Source organism: Phoca vitulina, unplaced genomic scaffold (genome assembly GCF_004348235.1).
Source record: "Phoca vitulina isolate PV1807 unplaced genomic scaffold, GSC_HSeal_1.0 scaffold13, whole genome shotgun sequence".
Taxonomy (NCBI): domain Eukaryota; kingdom Metazoa; phylum Chordata; class Mammalia; order Carnivora; family Phocidae; genus Phoca; species Phoca vitulina.
Window position 1 is genome coordinate 10,854,615 of NW_022589716.1, and position 19,977 is coordinate 10,874,591.

Consider the following 19,977-nt stretch of genomic DNA (forward strand, 5'->3'; position numbering starts at 1 on the left):
ATGTTTTCATAGGGGGTTGCAAACCCAGCTCTTAAGAAAGAATTTCATATTGATAATCAAACTAAGCCCAACAGAGCCGTCAACTTATGTTGACAATACTTCACTTACATCCTCCCCTTTTCCTTTGAAGAAATACACTATAATTTAGAAATAAGACACATGCCTTCCACTCTTGTACATTATCAAATAAACTGCCAAAAAAGAGCCAAACACTTACAAAGGCATGTTTGCAGAAGAAATAAAGATAAGGAAGCCATAACGATAGCTTAATGGGTAAAGGATAAGAGTCACACTCGATTCTGCCAAAAGCAGACCTGTAGAGGTTCAGACACGCATCCAAGAATCAGCTCTGTCTGCCAACATATCAAATGCTCAGTGCATGCAACTGGCAAGGAGGCCCTGGGAGCTGCCCCTAAGCCTGTCACTGTCACCAGTGAGGAAAGACAGACAAGTTCCCAGATGGCTAAGATCACGGAGGCCCTGTCTTCAAGCCAAAGCCAAGTATTCTTCCCTCAAGAGAACTTCCACTCTATGGCCCAACACATTCATTTGCTGAAACATCCTGAAATAATTTTCCTTTATTAACTATAGCACAGAGGATTTAAGGATTTGACAATACAGTATTATTGTGCACATAATGATGGCATCCTGATTTGTAAATGACTTTTCTCAAGATGAAAGCAAACTGTTTAGTTACTGGACCCCCACCACATAGTGTGGCTGCTAACAGCTGTCCCAAGTAAGTCGTGCTGTCCAGGCAAGTCACTGACGAGTTAGGTGGTGTGGTAGGGCATTTGATTACCTTAAGGTTGTACTTCCATGAAAAATACAAAAATTCAGAAAAGAATATCCAAAATTAAATGTTTCCTTTGCTTTTTAAATGATGGCATCTTTTGAAAGTGTGAAAAACGAGACTGACAAAGATTAAAGGTATTAGGTCATTTAATATTGAGAATTTTGAAAAAGCTGAGGGGCAAGGGTTTTCCATTTCCCCAGAGCCCTGTTTGAAGATCTAGCAGCCTAACATGATTTGCTGTTACACCTCACGCTGCTTCTCATCTGGAATGGTGTATGGCACACAGAAGATCAAGAAAACCCAAATTAATTTGGAGCCTTTGTAAAATCCCTTGAGACTTCTTGAGATGCTGTGAAATGTCACAAAAACAGAGCTGGGAATCACTCTCATGCACATGTTGTCTTTTTGATTCATTTATTATTTAGATCTGACCTACTTTCTAAAAGGATTTGAGGAGGTTGGAGATTTTCTCAGTATGGTGCCAAGCAGAAAAGGGGCTTCAATATAAGCTTTTTGGCAATGATGTTAAGAATTATAAAATTTCTAAAGATGAGACTGACAAAGATGCCCTACACCAGGAAAGAAAAACAAGAAAATGTGCTTTGAATACAGCCAAAAACATTTATTCTGGACATAGGGAAAATCCTTCTGATTATAAAAGTAATGTAAAAATGGAATAGATTATATAAACACCTGCCCTGGCTAGTGAAAAAGCAAATGCCCCTGCCTGGACAGATCATTTCCTTTAAGACAAGAATAAGCCTGATGGCTCCATGTCAACATTGAAAGGTTTGGAAAGAGAAAGAAGAAAAAGGCTCTGGAGTGGAAAGTAGAACACACACATACAGGAAAAAGGGTATGGAGCCAAAGCCTGCCCGACCTAGGATTCTGATAGGAGATTATGGTAGGTGGCAAACAGGCAGGCAAGGAAACTCCACGAATCTGTACAAATGGCTGGTAAATGTGATTCAGTTACCTCAGCAGCACATCTATTCTGGCCAAAACACACAGCTTAAAACACCAATGAACACTAACACGGTAGAGAAAGAGTACACTTTCTAAAATTTAAATTGCAATGTCTATTTATTGAACACTGATTAAAAGACATAGGCCAGGACATTTTAAACTGCTATTCTGCAAGCTCGCTGGTTTATTATTTTAAAATTTGGTACCCTTCTCTAAATTAAATCAAGTCTGAAACTATTTACCGGCAATACCGCTTCCACAGTCCCTTTTAACACTGTAGTTTTAGTATAGGATTCAGACACATGAAATGATCATTGAATTTTTGGAGTGAAATTACGAAAATAAACCCAAGAATATCACAACTGTTCATTCCTAATTACAAACTTTCTATTCTTAAATAATGGGCACCCCAAATAAAACAGAGAGTCACACTAGGGTTTTACGTGTGCTGCTAGGGCTGGTTGCCATGATTGCCACACAGTACTCACCACTCCTTATGGCAGAGTCTCTCCTAGGTGTGTGCTGCAAGTGATTATGGGTATGCCAAATGCTGGACCTGTCCATCCCCAGTGGTCTATCCATCCCAGCGTCCCACACAGAAATGATCATTTTTATGTATCATAAGGGACAATAAAGGGTGGGAAGCATGGTCCCTGGCCTCCACGGAATCTTGTGGGCTCCCCAAAATCTACACGTAGGGCTTTGGGAAATAGCTCAGATAGTGGTGTAGGAAAAGGGGGACCTTCTTTTCTCTCCTTTCCCTAATTAACTTCTCTGCTACATATTTTTCTACCATTTTACTAAGAGATCATCCAAACCAGGGCTATAAGGCAAATGTCCACGAGCATCACCCAAACCAGGGTGTAGTGGGATCTGAGAGGCTGTGGTGCACATGCCCCACCCAGAGCTCCTGCTGACTCCCAGTGCTTGCAGGGATGCAGGTGCTGTGTGGCCTTCACAAGAAGGAAAGCTAGAAATCCGTGTGTGTGTGTGTGTGTGTGTAAAATATCCTTATTTTTAAATGTTGGTAGCAAATGCTTATCCCTTGCCTTTCTTTTAATAAAAAAAAAAAAAATGCTGCGCATGCCTGAAGTAGTGACTCTGTAAGTAGCTCAGAGCTGCCTGGATCCTCCAGGGGATTGAACCCCAAGGGCTCAGTCTTAAGGTTTCTTCCGCCCACTCCAGAGTGGCTTCAAATCTTCTTGGACTAGTGGCTACTCTGTTTTAATTTTTACCTCCACAGTGAACTTCACTTTGTAAACACAAGATGAAAACCCATATACATACATACTAAGAACACATTTCTGCCACTTAGCTATAAAGTAATGGTTGCTTTCCTTTGTGAGTTCTCAAAAGAGAAAACAATTATTTAAAAGAGATAAATGGTGCATGCACTGTTAACTTTTAAAACATTTACAATTAGGATAACACCACATACACACAAAAAAGTTAAAACTGCTTTTTACCTGACAACACTATTTTAGGGGGGAAAAAAGCCAGTACTTAGTGAGACACACTGGAAAGAATCTCCTTTGGAAATCTGGAAATGTTCATGGACTTAGGAACAAAGTTAACCAGAAGGTACCTGGGGAGGCTCCACTAGAGGTCTCCTAGAAGACTCAACAGTGGCCTACGATAGATAGAAAGCCATACAGACATTTGAAACTTGTGACCTGACAGCACCACCAGGTCAGTCCTGGAGTCTAAGTCACTCTTTGTTTTCATGGTGTTTTTACCTCTTCAGTCTACTAACGTGGCAACAGCAAGGCTCTTTCCTTATCTTTGTCCAGAAGGCCAGATTAATGCAGTTGCCACAGATCCTTTCTCCTTCCCTGATAACAGAGTCACACCAACCATAGTGGTGCTGCTGCTGATGGTGGAAGACTGTCTTTCTCCAGGCTGGTCAAGAAGCACCGTGCTGAATTCAAAGATCACAGAGAATGGACTGTGGAGCTTCTAAAATTGTTTATAAATTCCTCTTTTAGTTTGGAGGTAGAAGTCACATTTTTTGACTTGACAAATTGTAAACTTCTCTTGCAAGGACATTTCCTGCACTGTGCTTTAAGTCTGAAGATTTGTGCAAATGCCAATAGCCACCTACCATCTCTACTGTTCTGAGCCTTGCCCTTGAACTGAGAAAGGGCAAGCAGAGACAAAAAAAACTACAGTATTTCTTCTACTAAAACTTTCCATTTGGCAGCTGCATTTTCAACACTATGGAAATGAATCACCCTGCCTTTTCTAGTGATCTAATTTTAATTAAAAATGTTCTCTATCAAGAGACTGATGCCCGATATAAAGGAAAAGTTGTAAGTGAAGCGGAAACAAAGGGGTACTTCTCACAGGCTTTTGGAGGTAAGTTCTTAAAAATATTAAATAGTAATTATATTTTTATTTTCAATTGCTTGTTACAGTGATTTGTTGTTGTTAAGCAGGTTATAGGGCAACACACTTTGTTCATTTTGTCAAAAGTACTTTGGGGTTATAGAAAACATTTGAAAATACGAAAAGTGGTATTCATTGGGAGATCTATGCCTTAAGGTGCTGGATGGAGGAAATATAACAATTGTCCTTGTTTCTTTCAGTAAAAAAAAAAAAAAAAGCCAAGTCTAATGTGCACATAAAGTAAAATAATGTTATTTTTTTGGCTAAAACCACAATCACACACTGGTCTAAGGAGGGAATAAAGTTAGGTCTGAGAAAAGAAAATCTAGACTGTATACTCCTTCTAATTAATGGATCAGTGTTGCTGCTAAAAATGATCAGGAGAAGAAAAAAAACCAACAATGTAAATACCCCCCCAGTCTCTCTGGTGGATCAGATTTTCACTAGTACTGGCCTAATCATTCATATTTACAGCTGATAATTTTCTAATCATAAATCTTAAATAATTAATTTTTATCATTAATTAACAGAGCTGTTTTAGGAATAAATATTCATAGCACTGGGATTAAATAGTAACATATTTCATTAAGAATCTTCACCCTTACCAGAAAGGTAGAGTTCTGACACTAAAAGTTCTAACATAATTTAATGACTTCTGCTTATAATTCTCTAAGAAAATACAACAGAACCTCAGGACTAAAGAGATAACTAAAATTCTTTAAAAGTACACAACAGTTTTATCAAAATGGTATAGTGCTTGGTAGAGTACTTGGTAAATGACAGATGTTCAATAAATATCACTGAATAAGATGTACGTCTGAGTTAATCAGACTGTTTGTTTAAAAACAATGTAAAAGACAATACTGAAATAGTTTTTGCAAAAGGAAATCATTAAATGCCAGAATTTACTTTAGAGAGCTTAATGGGACCACAAACCTTTACTTTAATATTTTCAATTAACCAAGTTACAATGTAGACTGCCTAGCTGTAACAAAGACAAAAACCAGTTTTGCTTGGTTTTACTTTTTTGATTCATGTACCAAATTTTGGATTAAAAAAACCTGCTCAGAACCCTTTACAGAGGGGCGCCTGGGTGGCTCAGTCGTTAAGCGTCTGCCTTCGGCTCAGGTCATGATCCCAGGGTCCTGGGATCGAGCCCCGCATTGGGCTCCCTGCTCGGCGGGAAGCCTGCTTCTCCCTCTCCCACTCCCCCTGCTTGTGTTCCCTCTCTCGCTGTGTCTCTGTCAAATAAATAAATAAAATCTTTTTTTTTTTTTAAAAAAAGAACCCTTTACAGAAGCAACCCTCTCAGGTCCCCACCCTCTTTGGGAGCTTTGTACTAACACTGTACACAGTGCTCAATCAACTTTGCTTTGCTGCCCACCCCAAAAAAACCAAAACCAAAAAAAACCCTTTACAGAATATTCTTGGGGCATTTTAGAATTAAGTCATAAAGAGGTGCCCACAGAAGTAGAAATCAAAGGGAAAGCACCTTCTAGGAGAAACATACTTAGTAAGGTACGTTGCTTGTAGCAGGTGCTTGTCAAATGCTTGCTCAAAGAATGAATAGTGGATAATAGAAGCATGGTCTCCTCACTGCACAAGTCCCTGTGGAGATAAGTGTCCTGTGATAAAGTCAGAAATGTAGAGATCCTACATCTGCTTTTTCAGAGGCCAGTCTCTATATGGAGAATAACTGTCCTGATACCATTTTCTGAATAGGACATTCCTCTTAGCATTTTCTTTAGATGTGATGGGAAAGATTTTAAACTACTGACCTAACATTTTATTGTTTGTGAGTGTATTCAGATATATTTATTCCTGAAGAAGTTTTGTTATACTATGTTTTTTTCCTCGGAAACTGTATATATAATCTAAGTTTTAAATGTATAGGCAAAAAGTTCTTCATAGTGATTTGTTTTTAAAAAATGTGTATTCCCTATATTTAGTTGCAATACATAAAAAATATATACATTATTCCTAATATTGCCCATTATGCTCCTCCCCTTTTGTTGTTGTTGGATCAATCAGGTCATATGGGAGTTTTTGTTGTTGATTGTGTTCTGTTGTTCTACTGCAATTTCTATGTTCTGCAGTTAATTGCTACTCATCTGTATTTTCCTTCAACTTAACCCAGATTTCTCTTTTTTCTTAACTTCTTGGGCTGGGAGGCCTACATATGGTAATTTTTATAAAATTCTAGTATGTATTTGAAAAAAAATGCAAATTCTCAAACTGCTGGAAGCAGGGCTCTTTATATGCTCATTAGACCAAATTTAACTATACTGTTTAAATATCTCATAATCAACTGCTTTATCTGTCACTTACTGAGGTGGCCTGTTAAAATCTCCCATGATGATTGGAATTTTTAACTTTTGATATGTATTTCTGACATATACTAGGTATGTACTAGTTTGGAATAATTTTATCTTCTAGGTAATTCATTCCTCTTATCATTATGCGGCAACTTTCACCCCGATGTCTTTCACCTGAAATCTATCAAGTGTGACTAACAGCTACGGCAGCCTTGTTTGGTTAACAGTTGCCTGACACGCTGCATTCTATCTCTTTACTTTCAATCTTCCCAGGTTTTTGAGTTTTAAGTTTTTTGAAAACATTATTCACAAATTCTGTATCTTCATCCAGTCCCAGAATCTCTTTTAACTGGCAATTTTAGTACACTTAACATTTTGTTCTAGTTATTGACTTCTTTATTCCTGCCATTTTATGTTGGGCTTTCTATTTCCCGTGGTGTTCATTCACTTTTTTCCCACCCTGGTTTGTACTGGTTTAAAAGACCCCTATGTTTGTTTTGCAGTGGTTATCCTGAATCATTTGAACACACACAGATTGATTTAAATCTATGGTTAATCAATTTATCTCTTCTCATCCCAGTTGTGGGATGCTTTAGGTCTGAAGAGCACCTGATGCTCTTGGTGTCTAGTATTTTTGCTTCACCTTTTTAACTAGTCATTTCACTGTCTTATATAGTCCATGCTTATTTTGATTTACTTCCTTTACTTTGTTCATTAGTTTGTAAAGTTCACTTCTTTCTTCTGTGCTCAATTTTCTTCTTTTTTTCCTTTAAGGAGCCTCCACGCCCAGTGTGGAGTCCAATGCGGAGCTTGAACTCAGAACCCTGAGATCAAGACCCGAGCTAAGATCAAGTCGGCTGCTTAACCGACTGAACAACCCAGGCATCCCACAATTTTTTTTTTTTTTTAAAGATTTTATTTATTCATTTGAGACACAGAAATAGAGAGTATGAGCAGGGGGAGAGGCAGAGGGAGAGGGAGAAGCAGGCTCCCCACAGAGCCAGGAACCTGATGTGGGGCTCGATCCCAGGACCCTGGGATCATGACCTGAGCCAAAGGCAGATGCTTAACCATCTGAGCCACCCAGGCGCCCCACCCCACAATTTTCTTATTTCTGAGCCAAATTAAATACAATTAAGAATTCAGTTGCTTTAGGAGCATTTCAAGAGCTCAACAGCCACATGTGCCTAGTGGCTACTGTACTGGACAGCGCTGCTTTAGAAGCACCTACAGCAAGGGGCCGCTAAAGGCAAAAGCTCTGTTTTTGTTGAAAAATGTCTTTATTTTGTTCTCCTGAATTACTGAAGTATGGGTTGTTTTTTCCTCAGTACTCTTATTCCTTTGTCTTCCAAACTCAGTAGCTGCAACTAAATATGCTGGCAGTCTAACTGGTGCTCTTTGTAAATAATCAATCTCAAGTAGCCTTTGGTTGCTTCTGTCTCTTTGTGTTATTTCTTTCTACTTACTATGCCTGGTGTCTTATTCTACTGCCTATATCTGAGATTTATGACTTTTGAATATTCTAGAAAATTCTTAGTTATAATCTCTTCAAATAGTCTCTCTCAAATCTATTTTATCTTTCTGAAATTCTTCTCTGTTATGTTTTAGACTTTCCAATTCTATCCTCCTGGCCATATTTTCCATTTCCTTTCCTTTCTTGGATGAATTCTGGGTAATTCCCTCAGATGTCTCTTCCAGTTCCCCACTTCTCCTTTCTGTTGTTACAAATTAACTGCTGAGTCCAGTAGAGAGTTTATTTCAATAATAATTAAAATTTTAATTTCTAGAAATTCAACTTTGTTATTTTTCAAATCTGTCACTTTTTAAATAATCTACATCTGACATTTACATCCATTAAAGTCTCTATCTGATCATTTCATTAACTAAAATTTTGGGGAAGGGCTGGCTAATCCTGCTGTTTGTTGTATTCTACCTTTCACTGAGTGTGAATTATTTCCTTGTATATTTAGTAATTTTGGACCATGAGGCTTGTCGATGAGATCCCTGGGCAATCTGGGTGTCTCTCCAGAAGGATTTTGCATTTGCTTTTGCCAGGTGTCCTAGAGTACTCACCAGCTGAGAAGCAATCTTTATGTTAATATTTTGGCCTGGGTAAGAAATTTTACCAAGTGAATGGTACAACCTGAACTCCAAATCCGTATGAGAAAGCTCATGGTTACAATTATTCAGGGGAAACACTTTCCCTGTTACCCAGAGCCCACACTGAGATAGATAAGCTTGCCTTGTCCTTCTCCTCGGTTGGTGGGCTGATATTTTTCTAATTAATTCATATGGAGCTCATTAGGGGACCTGGCTGTATGTATGTATGGGTGTCTCAGCTCAACCTCTCCAGCCGTGAGAGCTCAAGGCCCTGTCTCCTGACTCCATGTAATTGTCATGGGACTCTTATATGAAGGAGAGCTCCATACCTAAGAACCCCTGACAGCTGGCAGCCAGCGCTGGTTTATAAGCTTCTCACTTCCACTTTCAGCCTTCACTCTGATGTTGGCCCACTGAAATGTCCCCTATTCTCTTTTTGGCTAAGCTATGCATTTAGTATTTTATACAGCATTTCTAAATGTTCGTAGGAGAAAGATTTCCTGTCATGACATTGCTGGACAGGGGTTGAAGGATTATTTTCTTTGATGTGCCTATGCCATAGAAGTCCTAGAAGTTCACAGTCTCCCAAGAATGATTTTATAAGGCAGTGAGTAGAATGGATTTTCTTTACAAATGGAAACAGAAGATCAGCAGATTGATAGCAATACCTATGTTTAAACAGCAAAAAAACTGTTTCTTCAACTAATCAAAGATAAAATTAAAACTATCATCAATGTTTTTTAGGGAGAGGTGTCCACAAATTAAACATCATTACATTAATACAAAGTTTTAGCTGGGAGGGTGCTATGTATTCCAGTATATGCTCAAAATAAACACCATGACCCACTCACTGATCAGAACTGCTGCTGTTGAGAGTTTTAAAAAAATCTGTACACTGTAAGATTTCTCATTTTTAACATGTATATATTTTCAACTTATCATACCTCAGGCTGCCCAGTAATGGCCCCTATAACATCTGAAAATAGTATCTATAAAGATAAACAGAGTCTCCAGCTTGTCATGGTGCTAGTCAGAAGGGACAGGAAGGACACTATGAGCCTGTGTTATAAGAGAACCTGGATAATATTAAAATCCTCATGACTCTCTCACTACAAAGATAATTTGGCTTGGGTCCACGATGGAGACATAGTCTGTAATATTTTATATTTGTAAGTGCCTGACAAAATACCTTCATGTATATGATGCCCTTTTAAGATAAGTAGGTCAGATCAGTGGTTTACGTGATTTATCCAAGGTTACAGCCCGAAAATGGCAAAGCCTAGAATAGAATTCTTTTCTGAAAATTAAATTGCATGCCAAAAGAGTGTTACCATGGCAAAGCCCCCCTCAGGGATATCTTCTGCAGCTTTTGTATCTAGAAATCATTTATAAATTTTAAAAAAGAATGACTAAATGAAAGGCCTAAAAATCGAATCCAAAGCTCCCCTACCCTAGTGCTTGTTCAATTCAGGTATGGCACAACAAAAGGGAGTGTGTGAGCAGGGGTTCATACTTTAGACTTCTGCTGTCCAATATGGTAGCCACTAGCCACATATGGCTACTTAAAATGCAAACTAATTAAATTAAATAAACTAAAAAAGAAAAGAAAATTTCTTGGTTGCACTAGCCACACTTTGAGTGCTCAACGGTCACATGTAGCTGCTCTTTGGGATGGGACTGATACAGAGAATTTCCATTATCGCAGAGTAGTACGGGTCAGCCTCACGCTAGAATGTGGATTGATGAAGTAAGTAATTTTACTGTGGCAGCCTAGTAGAAAGAACACGGGCTTCGAAGATTTGAATTCTGCCTATGTCACTTACAACCTCTGTGATTCCTGAGCAAGTTTCTTAACTTCTCTGGGACTCCTGTTTCCTCAATATAAGTCAGAAATAAGGTGTTAGGAACTACGCTTTTGCTTAATTAACTACAGAATGTGCAGTCTTCCCAACCCTCACTGCAGCCCTATAAGGGTCTCCTGGCTGCCCAAAGGCCCTTGATCAGTATAGAAATATACTGCTTCCAAAAAATAGAATCACCAAACCTAAGCCCTTGGCTAGTGTAAGCATTTTCTCTGTAAGATTTTACCTTTCCCTTCGGGGGGAAAGGTGTATAAATAAATAATATACTTATAGTATATAAAATAAACTAAAAAATGAAATCAAATGAAACAATTAGAACTAGAAAAAATTATAGTTCAATATTCCATTAACTCTAAAAAGTGATTTGAGTGAAAGAAGCTGGATCTGAAGGTGCAGTGAGCAAAATGGGTCAGCTGTCTTAGTGGTATTTCCCACAAGAAAACAACAGAAGGGCAGCTACGGAATCAGGTATAATTACCTGCATACACACTCAGACACTAATTAACTTTTTGTTTAAAGAACAAATCCCTTAACAACTCACTAGCTTGCAGACCTGACAAGACTATTTTCCACATTTAAGACTAGGTAGACAAAACACATACTCGAGAGAGGCCCTCACACTCCCAGAATCACTTTATGCTGCCTTGTCACTTCTCCCCGATACAGCTGTTCCTTTAAATACCTTCCCCAAGCTTCTCTTGTAGACTGTTTCTAATACACCCACAGTAAAAGCAAACTGATGTGCTCTTGAATACCAGAAACTGTATGGCCTCTTAGAAGATGATTCAGTGTCTCAATTAACCAGGAAACTGGACAACCTTGGTTCTAAGGAAACCTTTGTTTTAACTTCTTGTTGAAAATCTTCCTAAAATAAAATGTATTAGTGTGCTGTTCTGCTCAAGAATATTCCGATTAACATAATAAACACTCCTGATGATTTCAGGTCTTATCATGACAACAAATTAACCTATGACACTATAGTGGGGTTAAAGTTACAGAAAATTGACACTTTTATGCTGACCCCAGGTTACACTTGAGATATTTGCTAGAGTCTCACAAAATGAAACCTAATATTAGCTTGTTTTCTTATAATTTGCTTTCATTTCTTCCACACATGGACTATAGAAATGTTTCCAGATAACTGAGGCTCTGATTAGTTAAATTTTGGTTAGTCGTGATTTAATTATATTTGTGTTATGTTGCACTTTCAACTCCACAGCAACCTTTGCTTGTGAAAGAAATACTATGATTCACATCAGGTTTATGCTAAATAGTAATTGAATCCATGGGTCTCTGATAACTTTCCTGACTACTTTAATAATCAAACTTTTCTTAGAAGCAATAGCTAGATTAAGTTTCAAGGTAGTAAAGAGCAGAATTAAATCAATTTCCCTTAAAAAAAACCTGGAACTGTGTTCCTCTGCAGAATTTCCCCTTCAACAGAATTTCAGCACAAAGAAAACTGCCATCTGAAGTAATTCTACCGTGAACATTAGTTTAAATAAATCCATCTGAACTTACAGGTATTAAAAAGCATTTCCAATATGCCCCCAGAAATTAAATCTCAGAAAGGAATTATCTGGACAAACAGTTCACTAAAAAAAAAAATCAAGAGACTATTTCACTTAGATACTTAAAAGTGAGCTGTGGAGAAGAATTTGGGGCTTCTGGCTCTGAAACAGACCTTGCCATTCCTCATTCAGGGAATTAAGAGAGGCATAATTTCCAAAGCTTTTTATATTTACACCAAAGACATTCCTCTGGTACCAGTTACCTTCTAGTCAAGTGAAATCCAAACAGTAACTTTTCCTTTTTTTATTTTTATTTTTTGTAGTAACTTCCTTTTTAAGTGAGAAGTAACATTTCTCCAGCAATCTCCTTGGATGATAGTTACAATCACTCTACGACTATAACTAGTTCTGATCTACCCACAGTCAGTGCCAAACAAACAGTCTCTCTTCTGTCCTCAAACACTCATACCTTCAACACCCTACTGAAACACAGGATTGAGGATACTTTTTAGAATCTTAACTTCTTCTTCTTTTTTTTTTTTATTAATATCTTAACTTTTTCAAAGGGCAACTCTAGTTTTGTGGACTGCATGCAACCATACTCAAGAGCTGTACATGCCTGAAAGGACCCTGGAACTAGGGAGCAGAGAAAAGGGTTATGATTCTTGCTCTCCAACTGGGGAGCTGCCACTCACCTCTGAGTCTCAGCTCCCTTAACTGCTTGCCTGCCCCATATAGGTTACTGTATCATTAACATTAAGGTAAAGTAGCTCTTAGAACTTGTACCCAGAAGACACTCAATAAACAGACTGAAAAATACACTACCAGGGCAAAGATAGTACTTTCTTTGTGGACAGAAATATCGGTCCCCATCCTGTACCTCTCAAACTAAGTTCTGTTGCTCAGGGGCATGGGCAGCCAATAATTCAGTGTCCAACCAAAACAAAGGGTGAAGCTTATTTTCGTAAAACAAACAACAGGAATATGATGTAATGCTATTATATAGAAGGATATATTTAATTAAAATAATATAAAAAGCTACTGTATATAAGAGTGTTTCAATTTTAGAAGCCCAATTTAAAAGGTTCGATCTTACTAAGAGACTCATTTATAACCTGAGTACAGATTATATATATATTTTTAAAGATTTTATTTATTTGTCAGAGAGAGCACACAAGCAGGGGGAGCGGCAGGCAGAGGGGGAAGCAGGCTCCCAGCTGAGCAAGGAGCCTGATGTGGGACTCATCCCAGGACCCTGGGATCATGACCTGAGCTGAAGACAGATGCTTAACTGACTGAGCCACCCAGGCGTTCCCATATTTTTTACTGTAACTTGAAACTCCAAAAATAACGTGATGATAGAAACTAAAGTCACTCAATTTAAACTGTAAATATATGAACCGTAATAAAACAGATATACTCACAGCTTGCATTTCTATATAGAAGAAATGGTTCATGGAGCTGAAATTCCAAATCTTTATTCACTGGTTCAACCAGATTGTGCATATTCAGTCGATTCACAATGGTAAAACCATGGTAAGGTGAGGCTGACCTTAGATTTAACAGAAGAAAAACACCTGTAGTCACTGTTTAATTTGTAGAAATGTTATCTCCTTCTTTATTTCCATTTCAAAGAATAACTACATTACCGCATTATACAATATTGTTGGCACTTAAAATTGTAAACAAAAAATTCAAGTCAGATCATACCCCTCCTCTTCTCAGAAGTTTCTAAGGACTTAGTTCCCCACAGTAAAGGCCAATGCCCTTACTAAGGCCAACAAGGCCTTGGCTGATGATAGGTGCCCTCCTTGCCTTTACCTCCTGTGCCTCTTCCCTTGCTTCTGCTCCAGCCACACTGAGCTCATTACTCTCCCTACAGGTATGCTTCCACCTAAAGACCTCTGCCTGGACCACTTGCCCAGAATCTAGTTATCTTACCCCTCACAGGCTTTTCCTCAAATGTCACTTTCTCAATGACACTTAGTGGAGAACTACCCTTTCTCAGGCTCCCAGCCTGCTCTCAAGTTCAATACCTCCAACTCTCTTCTCTTTTTTTCCATACCATTTACTTATTTTTCATATTTGTCTTTCTCCACTAGAATGTAAACTCCATGCAAACTGGGAGTCTTGGCTCATTTTTTTCAGATATATCCCAAGACAGACACCTAGTAGATGTTTAATAAACATTTGCTCAATAAAAATATCACTTATTTTAAACACGGTACAGACTTGGTTTTAATAATGACTGTCCACCATTATAATCATGATTTTTTTCTTTCACCAAATAAGTCTTTCTATAGTTCTCCTGAGTTAGAGAGAAAATGCCTTGAATCCTGATAACAAACATCCTTGGTTCTCATATCAGGGTGATTCAGTACATGATTCTTGGTTCTCATATCAGGGTGATTTAGTACATGATCTTCACATGTATATAATACTTCTAGTTTCTCAATCATTTCTCTGTGTACACAGGAGAGATTTTAGAATCCTACTCTACAGATAAGGAAATAAACTCAGAATGATTAAGGCCTTTACCCAAAATCACACAAATAATGTGACCAGAATTCAGCTTTAGATTTTCAGACTCCAAATCCAGGCTTCTTCTACACTAAGGTCTCTGCAAAACAATATTCTGACATTGTGGCACACCTTTATCCAAGGTACATAAAATGTTCTCACATTTCCCAAAGAGTTTCTTTGGTTTCCTTTTATTAGGATCAATACTATGTAAGCCTCCATGAATTTAATCAAGCCAAATCATTTATTATACTAAATTTTGTATTTTCTACAACCAGTGGATATGTACTATACTGTAACAACAAGGCCAGGAAAATATTTTCCAAATATCATAGATACCAAGATTCTGACAACAACTGATGAGTTTCTACAGCTTATTATAGAGATAATAAAGAACAATGAAGCAGGTGAAGGGTAAAGGCACCCCCTCCCCCCCTTTTAAAGGAGAAAGATGAAGGATAGGGAACAAAGTGGCTAAGAATGATGAGCTGCTAGAGTTACTATGTAATATCAAAGCACTTACATATAAAGGAAGAAAAAGATCAGTGTTTTTAGACAAGAACTCAAAGTTGCACGCCAAAATTTAGAGGAATATTTGACAAATTTTTGCTAATTACCATCAATGGAGAAAGGCAATCCTTAAAAGATAACTCATAATACAAAAAAAAAAGTGGGGAGGACCAGATGTGAGTAATAATTCCTGCTGAATCTCTACACTTAGAAGCCATGGGAAGGAACCTACCATAGTCAGAGCAAGACCTAAGGGAGATCCTAAGACCAAGGAACTCCATGACTATCCCTTCCCGTCAATTGCAAGTTAGGAGACAAAGTTGCCTAACAAAACAAAAGCTGCAATTCGCAAACCAATCACGTTTTAGATAATTAACTCACAGAAAAGTTGAAAATAAAAAATGTGCAATTGAATAATCCAGGCTTTCTAAAGGACTCTCAAACTAAGATGACACATTACTAGACACTGTATACAATCCAGAACTTTTTTTGTGGGGAGGGGTTCAGAAAAGGGACAGAACCAGAGTCATAAGAAGATGACTCATTTAGTTAAGTACAGAATAGAGGGACTGACCTTTCAACTACATTATTTTATATAGTTTATGTATTATACTTTTCTCTCTTTATATATGTTTAATACAAGGGGAGGGAAGAAGGCATCTGTTTTAGACTCATTCATTACTAGAAAATGTTTTCTATTTTGAGACAGTTTTGCTAGGTTCCTAAGTAAGTTCCAGCTCTGTTTATTCTGAATCACAGGAAGGCTCAAAGAAGGGACATAACTTGGTTTGGATCTCACAGCCAGAAATGGATGAAGAAGGTCAGGCAGAAAGGTTCCAACGACAATAGGGCTGAACCACTTTATATAACACTGTTCACCATTAGATTAAAAATACATATGTATCATTTTTTTAAAGCTTACCTTCGATATACAAATAAGGTCCCTTCTATATCAGTCTTCTCCTATAATAGACAATGAGTTGATTAGTTTTTCCTCCCTATAATCCAACCCCAAATGGTCCTAATGGAGAAGTAATACTTCATGTTTAAGATAAAATTACTTATTTTTAAAATTAGTCCCTTTAGAACAGGTCAAGTAAGTCTCTTACTCCACAAACTACTGTTACCAGTTTCTTTTGTATCCTTCCTATGCTCTGGTTGCATACTAATGTATATACAATGTTCAATCCAGCAACATGTCTGTTATCTGCAGCATTTTTCTTTTTAAAATTTTAGGGTGAAAATCTTAGAATTAGCTCCCCCCCCCCCAGTTTCTAAAGACTATTTATTTCAGAGAGAGAGTGAGCGCGCGCACACCTGCGGGAAGGGCAGAAGGGGAGGAAGAAGGAGAGAATCTCAAGCAGATTCTCACAACCCTGAAATCATAACCAGAGCCTAAACCAAGAGTTCGACGCTTAACCAACTGAGCCACCGAGGCGCCCCACTTTCCCTTTATAAAGCTAAAATGTCTTATCCAGATTTTTTAATTTTAAAGCCAAGCTTCTGTGTACAGCAATTCCTTCACTTTTAAAGTTTATCAAAGTTAGTACAGGGAAAAAAAAGAAAGAAAATGTTATGTTCTAGGATAGTCTGTTTCATCATTGAGGATTTTGGTGTATTTTTATGAATAGCGAATTTTGTGGTTTGTTAAGAAATACTGTCAAACACAATTAGTTTTTTATTCTTAGAACTTTGTTGAAGAATCTTGAAAACTGAAGCTATACTCTGCCTTAAGGTAATTATTGTAGGACATATAAATAATTAAAAATTTTAAGCATAAAATGAAATGTCTTGATTAAAAGTACAACTCATATCATCTTTTGTTTGCTGTGACAAGTGGACTTAGGTTTTAAACACATACAATATTTTAAAAAACCCCAAATAACCACAGCAGCTCACAGCTTGGATAGAACCTACTTTTTTTTTTTTTTTTAAAGATTTTATTTATTTATTTGACAGAGAGATGGACAGCGAGAGAGGGAACACAAGCAGGGGGGAGTGGGAGAGGGAGAAGCAGACTTCCCGCAGAGCAGGGAGCCCGATGTGGGGGCTCAAGCCCAGGACCCTGGGATCATGACCTGAGCCGAAGGCAGTAGCTAAGCCACCCAGGTGCCCAGAACCTACATATTTTAATGCAATCAACAAACTGTTGTAAAACTTTAAATGCTAGTCATTCCAAATTGGGTTTGTTGGGATATAAACGTTTAAAAAATATTTATCATATTAAGAGTATTGCTCTACCTTAAAAATATCATCATAAAATTTTCCTTCCTAAAGATTCATAGGCTTTTTCTTGCCTTTCAAATGTTAATTAGTATAAAAAATTGGCAATCAACGGTCTCACAGTGAAAGAAAACTTGCTCAAACACAACACTGTGCAAAGTTACAACTCACTGTAAAATAAAGATACAAAAGATTTTGGTTATGCTCTATGTGCCATTATCCAAATGAACAAAAAATGGCAGCTTATTTTTCAATTCAGATTATTATATCTATTCATAGTTATATGATCACAGATCATTAGAACTATTTCATATTTAAGGCAGGACTCTACAATTTAAATTCCACAATATTCAAAGTCTGTGAAAAACTAGAAATAAAAGTCTGTTAGTCCTAAGTTCCTGCTCCGAAGTCTTCACCATTTATCTGCAATTCACATCTCACAAATTTATATGCAGACCAAATAAAAATTATTCAGAACAATTCAAACTAAGGCAATGTCTAAAACAGCTACACTAAAAAAAAAAAATCTAAAATTTTGTCCTTTGTGGCTTTCCATACCTCCTTCTCTTCCAGGAGGTGAAAGAAAGAAGATAAAGCAAGAGGATTCTGAGAGCTCTCTTCATCTGAATTAATTGTTTATAAACGTCAAATGATTTTCACAAAATTACTGATTAAATATACGTATCTGTTTTATACCGTAAAGGACATATTACAATAATCTTTCAGGGTTTTGTTAGTATAAGGATTTCATTTTTTTACTGAAATGTGAATGTTACTCATTTATGAACTTAATCCAACAAACATTTGCGGATTATTTGCCGAAAGTAAAGCCTAAAGCTGAATGAGTAAATTATGGAGGGTCAATTACTAGAAAACTGGAAATTATGTTACTCTCAAACAGGGGCCAACAAGTCAGAGAACAAACCCAACGTAACTTTTCGGACCCCCTCCCGTGCAAAAAAAGCCAAAAAGTACTTAGTCGGAAGGGAGGATTCAGAGGTGACATCACCAGCAGCACGGCTGGTACGAAACACATTTACAGGGTCTCTTTTCCAAAGGTTTCAAGGGAACCCAATTAACATGGAAGCCCTTTCCCTAAGTGCCTTGAAATCTTTTCTAAAACTCTGGAAATACTGTGTAGTTAAGATAAAAGCCAGACTTATCCCCACCACCTCTCTTCCAAGAATTGAAACTAATTGGATTTCAAGCTTTAAATCCAAGTGACCTCTATGAAGGGGGCTCTTATTTATTACGTGCTTGTTGAGGGGAGAGGACGGGTGTTTACTTTATAGATTACGTACAGGTAGTTTATCTAATAACCCAAACAGATTCAAACACAATCTTTCAGGTATCTTTCTGACCCCACCGTTCTCATCCTCCCAACACGTCTGCAAAGAAGGCAGATCGCCCAGGTCTCCGGACCCGACCCCAAGGGACTGATCCTTCTCCAATCCTCTCCTCTATCGGCTTTCCCCCCAGACGTTCTGAGCCTACTTCTCTCGCTCCTCTCCCCAATTCCCGGCGCCCCTGACACCCTTCAGGGACCGGCCAGTCTCTTCTCCAGTCCCTGGCCTCCCCCGTGCCGCCCTGGCCTCCCGAATCGCCCCCAACCCAGGACAGTCCGCACGGCCCCTTTAAGAGGCGGCGGCAGGGCGGACGACCTCAGCGGCCTGGCCGCACTCACCCACTGGTTGGCCTTGGGGCAGAAGGTGTACAGAGCGACCTGGCCCGTGAGGTCTGCGATGCTGGTGATGTAGGGGTCGTGTTGCTTCAGGGCCGCTAAGCTCATCTCCTGCCCAGCTCTACTCAGCGACTCCATCTTGAATTCCCGAGCCGAGCCCCTCCGGCGGGGGCGGAGTCGCGGACAGGAAGGTGCCATCGAGGCAAAGTTCCCCCAGCTGCGTCAGCACCTTCAACTTCCGCCTCTCCGCGGGGCCTCGCGGCGGGGCGGTACAACAGCTATTGTGCTCCGCTGCGTCCACGCCCACGGGCTCCGGGTTCCGGGAGCGTCAGGTTCCTGAAGTTCAAGGGTCTGGGTTGGCGTCGGCGACCGAGCTGGCAGGCGGGGGCGCAGGCCCTTCCTGTCCTCGGGGTAAAAAATGTCCTGACGGCGGGATCGAGGCTGTCCGCGAGCTTTCTCCGGGCTCATGCTCGACGCGGGGTCGCCTCGGCTTGCGCAACTGCAAGCCGGGCCGCAGAAGAATAGCCCGCTGTACCGGTGCGGGCTCCACGGTCGTGGGGGGAAAGCGCAGAGAAGCGGGGAGGGGCAGCACCCCGAAAGTCACCCCAGATCTCCGATCTCACTAGATCACCTACGTCAGCAATTGGGTGGTTTTTTTCTGAAGGAACATTTTGGAAAAAGCCAAACTAGCCCTCCTGTAACTGCACAGGGGTGTCTTGTGCTATCCACAGTTGCTCCTTACTTGCCCTGACTCTTGCATAAGTCCTTCCATCCAGTCTTGGCAGGAGCCCGCGAAGGCGTGAATTTGTGGTGCAGCGTTTAAATTAAAAAGATAGCTCCTTCTTTTAGCAAACACGTGTTAAGCATTTTAACACATTTTTAAAGAGCCGGGTACTAGCTAAAGAGTGAAACAAGGCACGGAGACTATAGGGAACTCTGTTCACCACCACTCGACTTATTAAAAGAACATTTTCTTATGTGGAAAAGATACCTCAATGGAATCGAATTTTTGAAAGGGAAAAAAACCCGTCATATTTGTATTGTTTTTGATTTTTACATCCCAGGACCGTTTGTTAATGGAAAGAATATAATGTCTTAGATTCTTTGC

The 19,977-nt window shown here is 38.9% G+C and overlaps 1 protein-coding gene across 2 annotated transcripts in view; it reads right to left on the bottom strand.

Moving 5' to 3' along the window:
* DCP1A (decapping mRNA 1A) overlaps positions 1-19,122 on the bottom strand; it is a 56,224-nt gene extending 37,102 nt beyond the window's left edge. Inside the window, exons 1-3 of one of the 2 annotated variants that reach the window (XM_032411474.1) lie at positions 18,873-19,122; positions 15,888-15,928; positions 13,360-13,487 (exon numbers count right to left, since the gene is read on the bottom strand). In XM_032411474.1, the coding sequence (XP_032267365.1) occupies positions 13,360-13,487; positions 15,888-15,928; positions 18,873-19,067 (364 nt within the window). In that variant the 5' untranslated portion in view covers positions 19,068-19,122. The remainder of the gene's footprint in view (positions 1-13,359; positions 13,488-15,887; positions 15,929-18,872) is intronic. The other variant, XM_032411475.1, reaches the window with a different exon arrangement.
* Between the last annotated feature and the right edge of the window lie 855 nt (positions 19,123-19,977).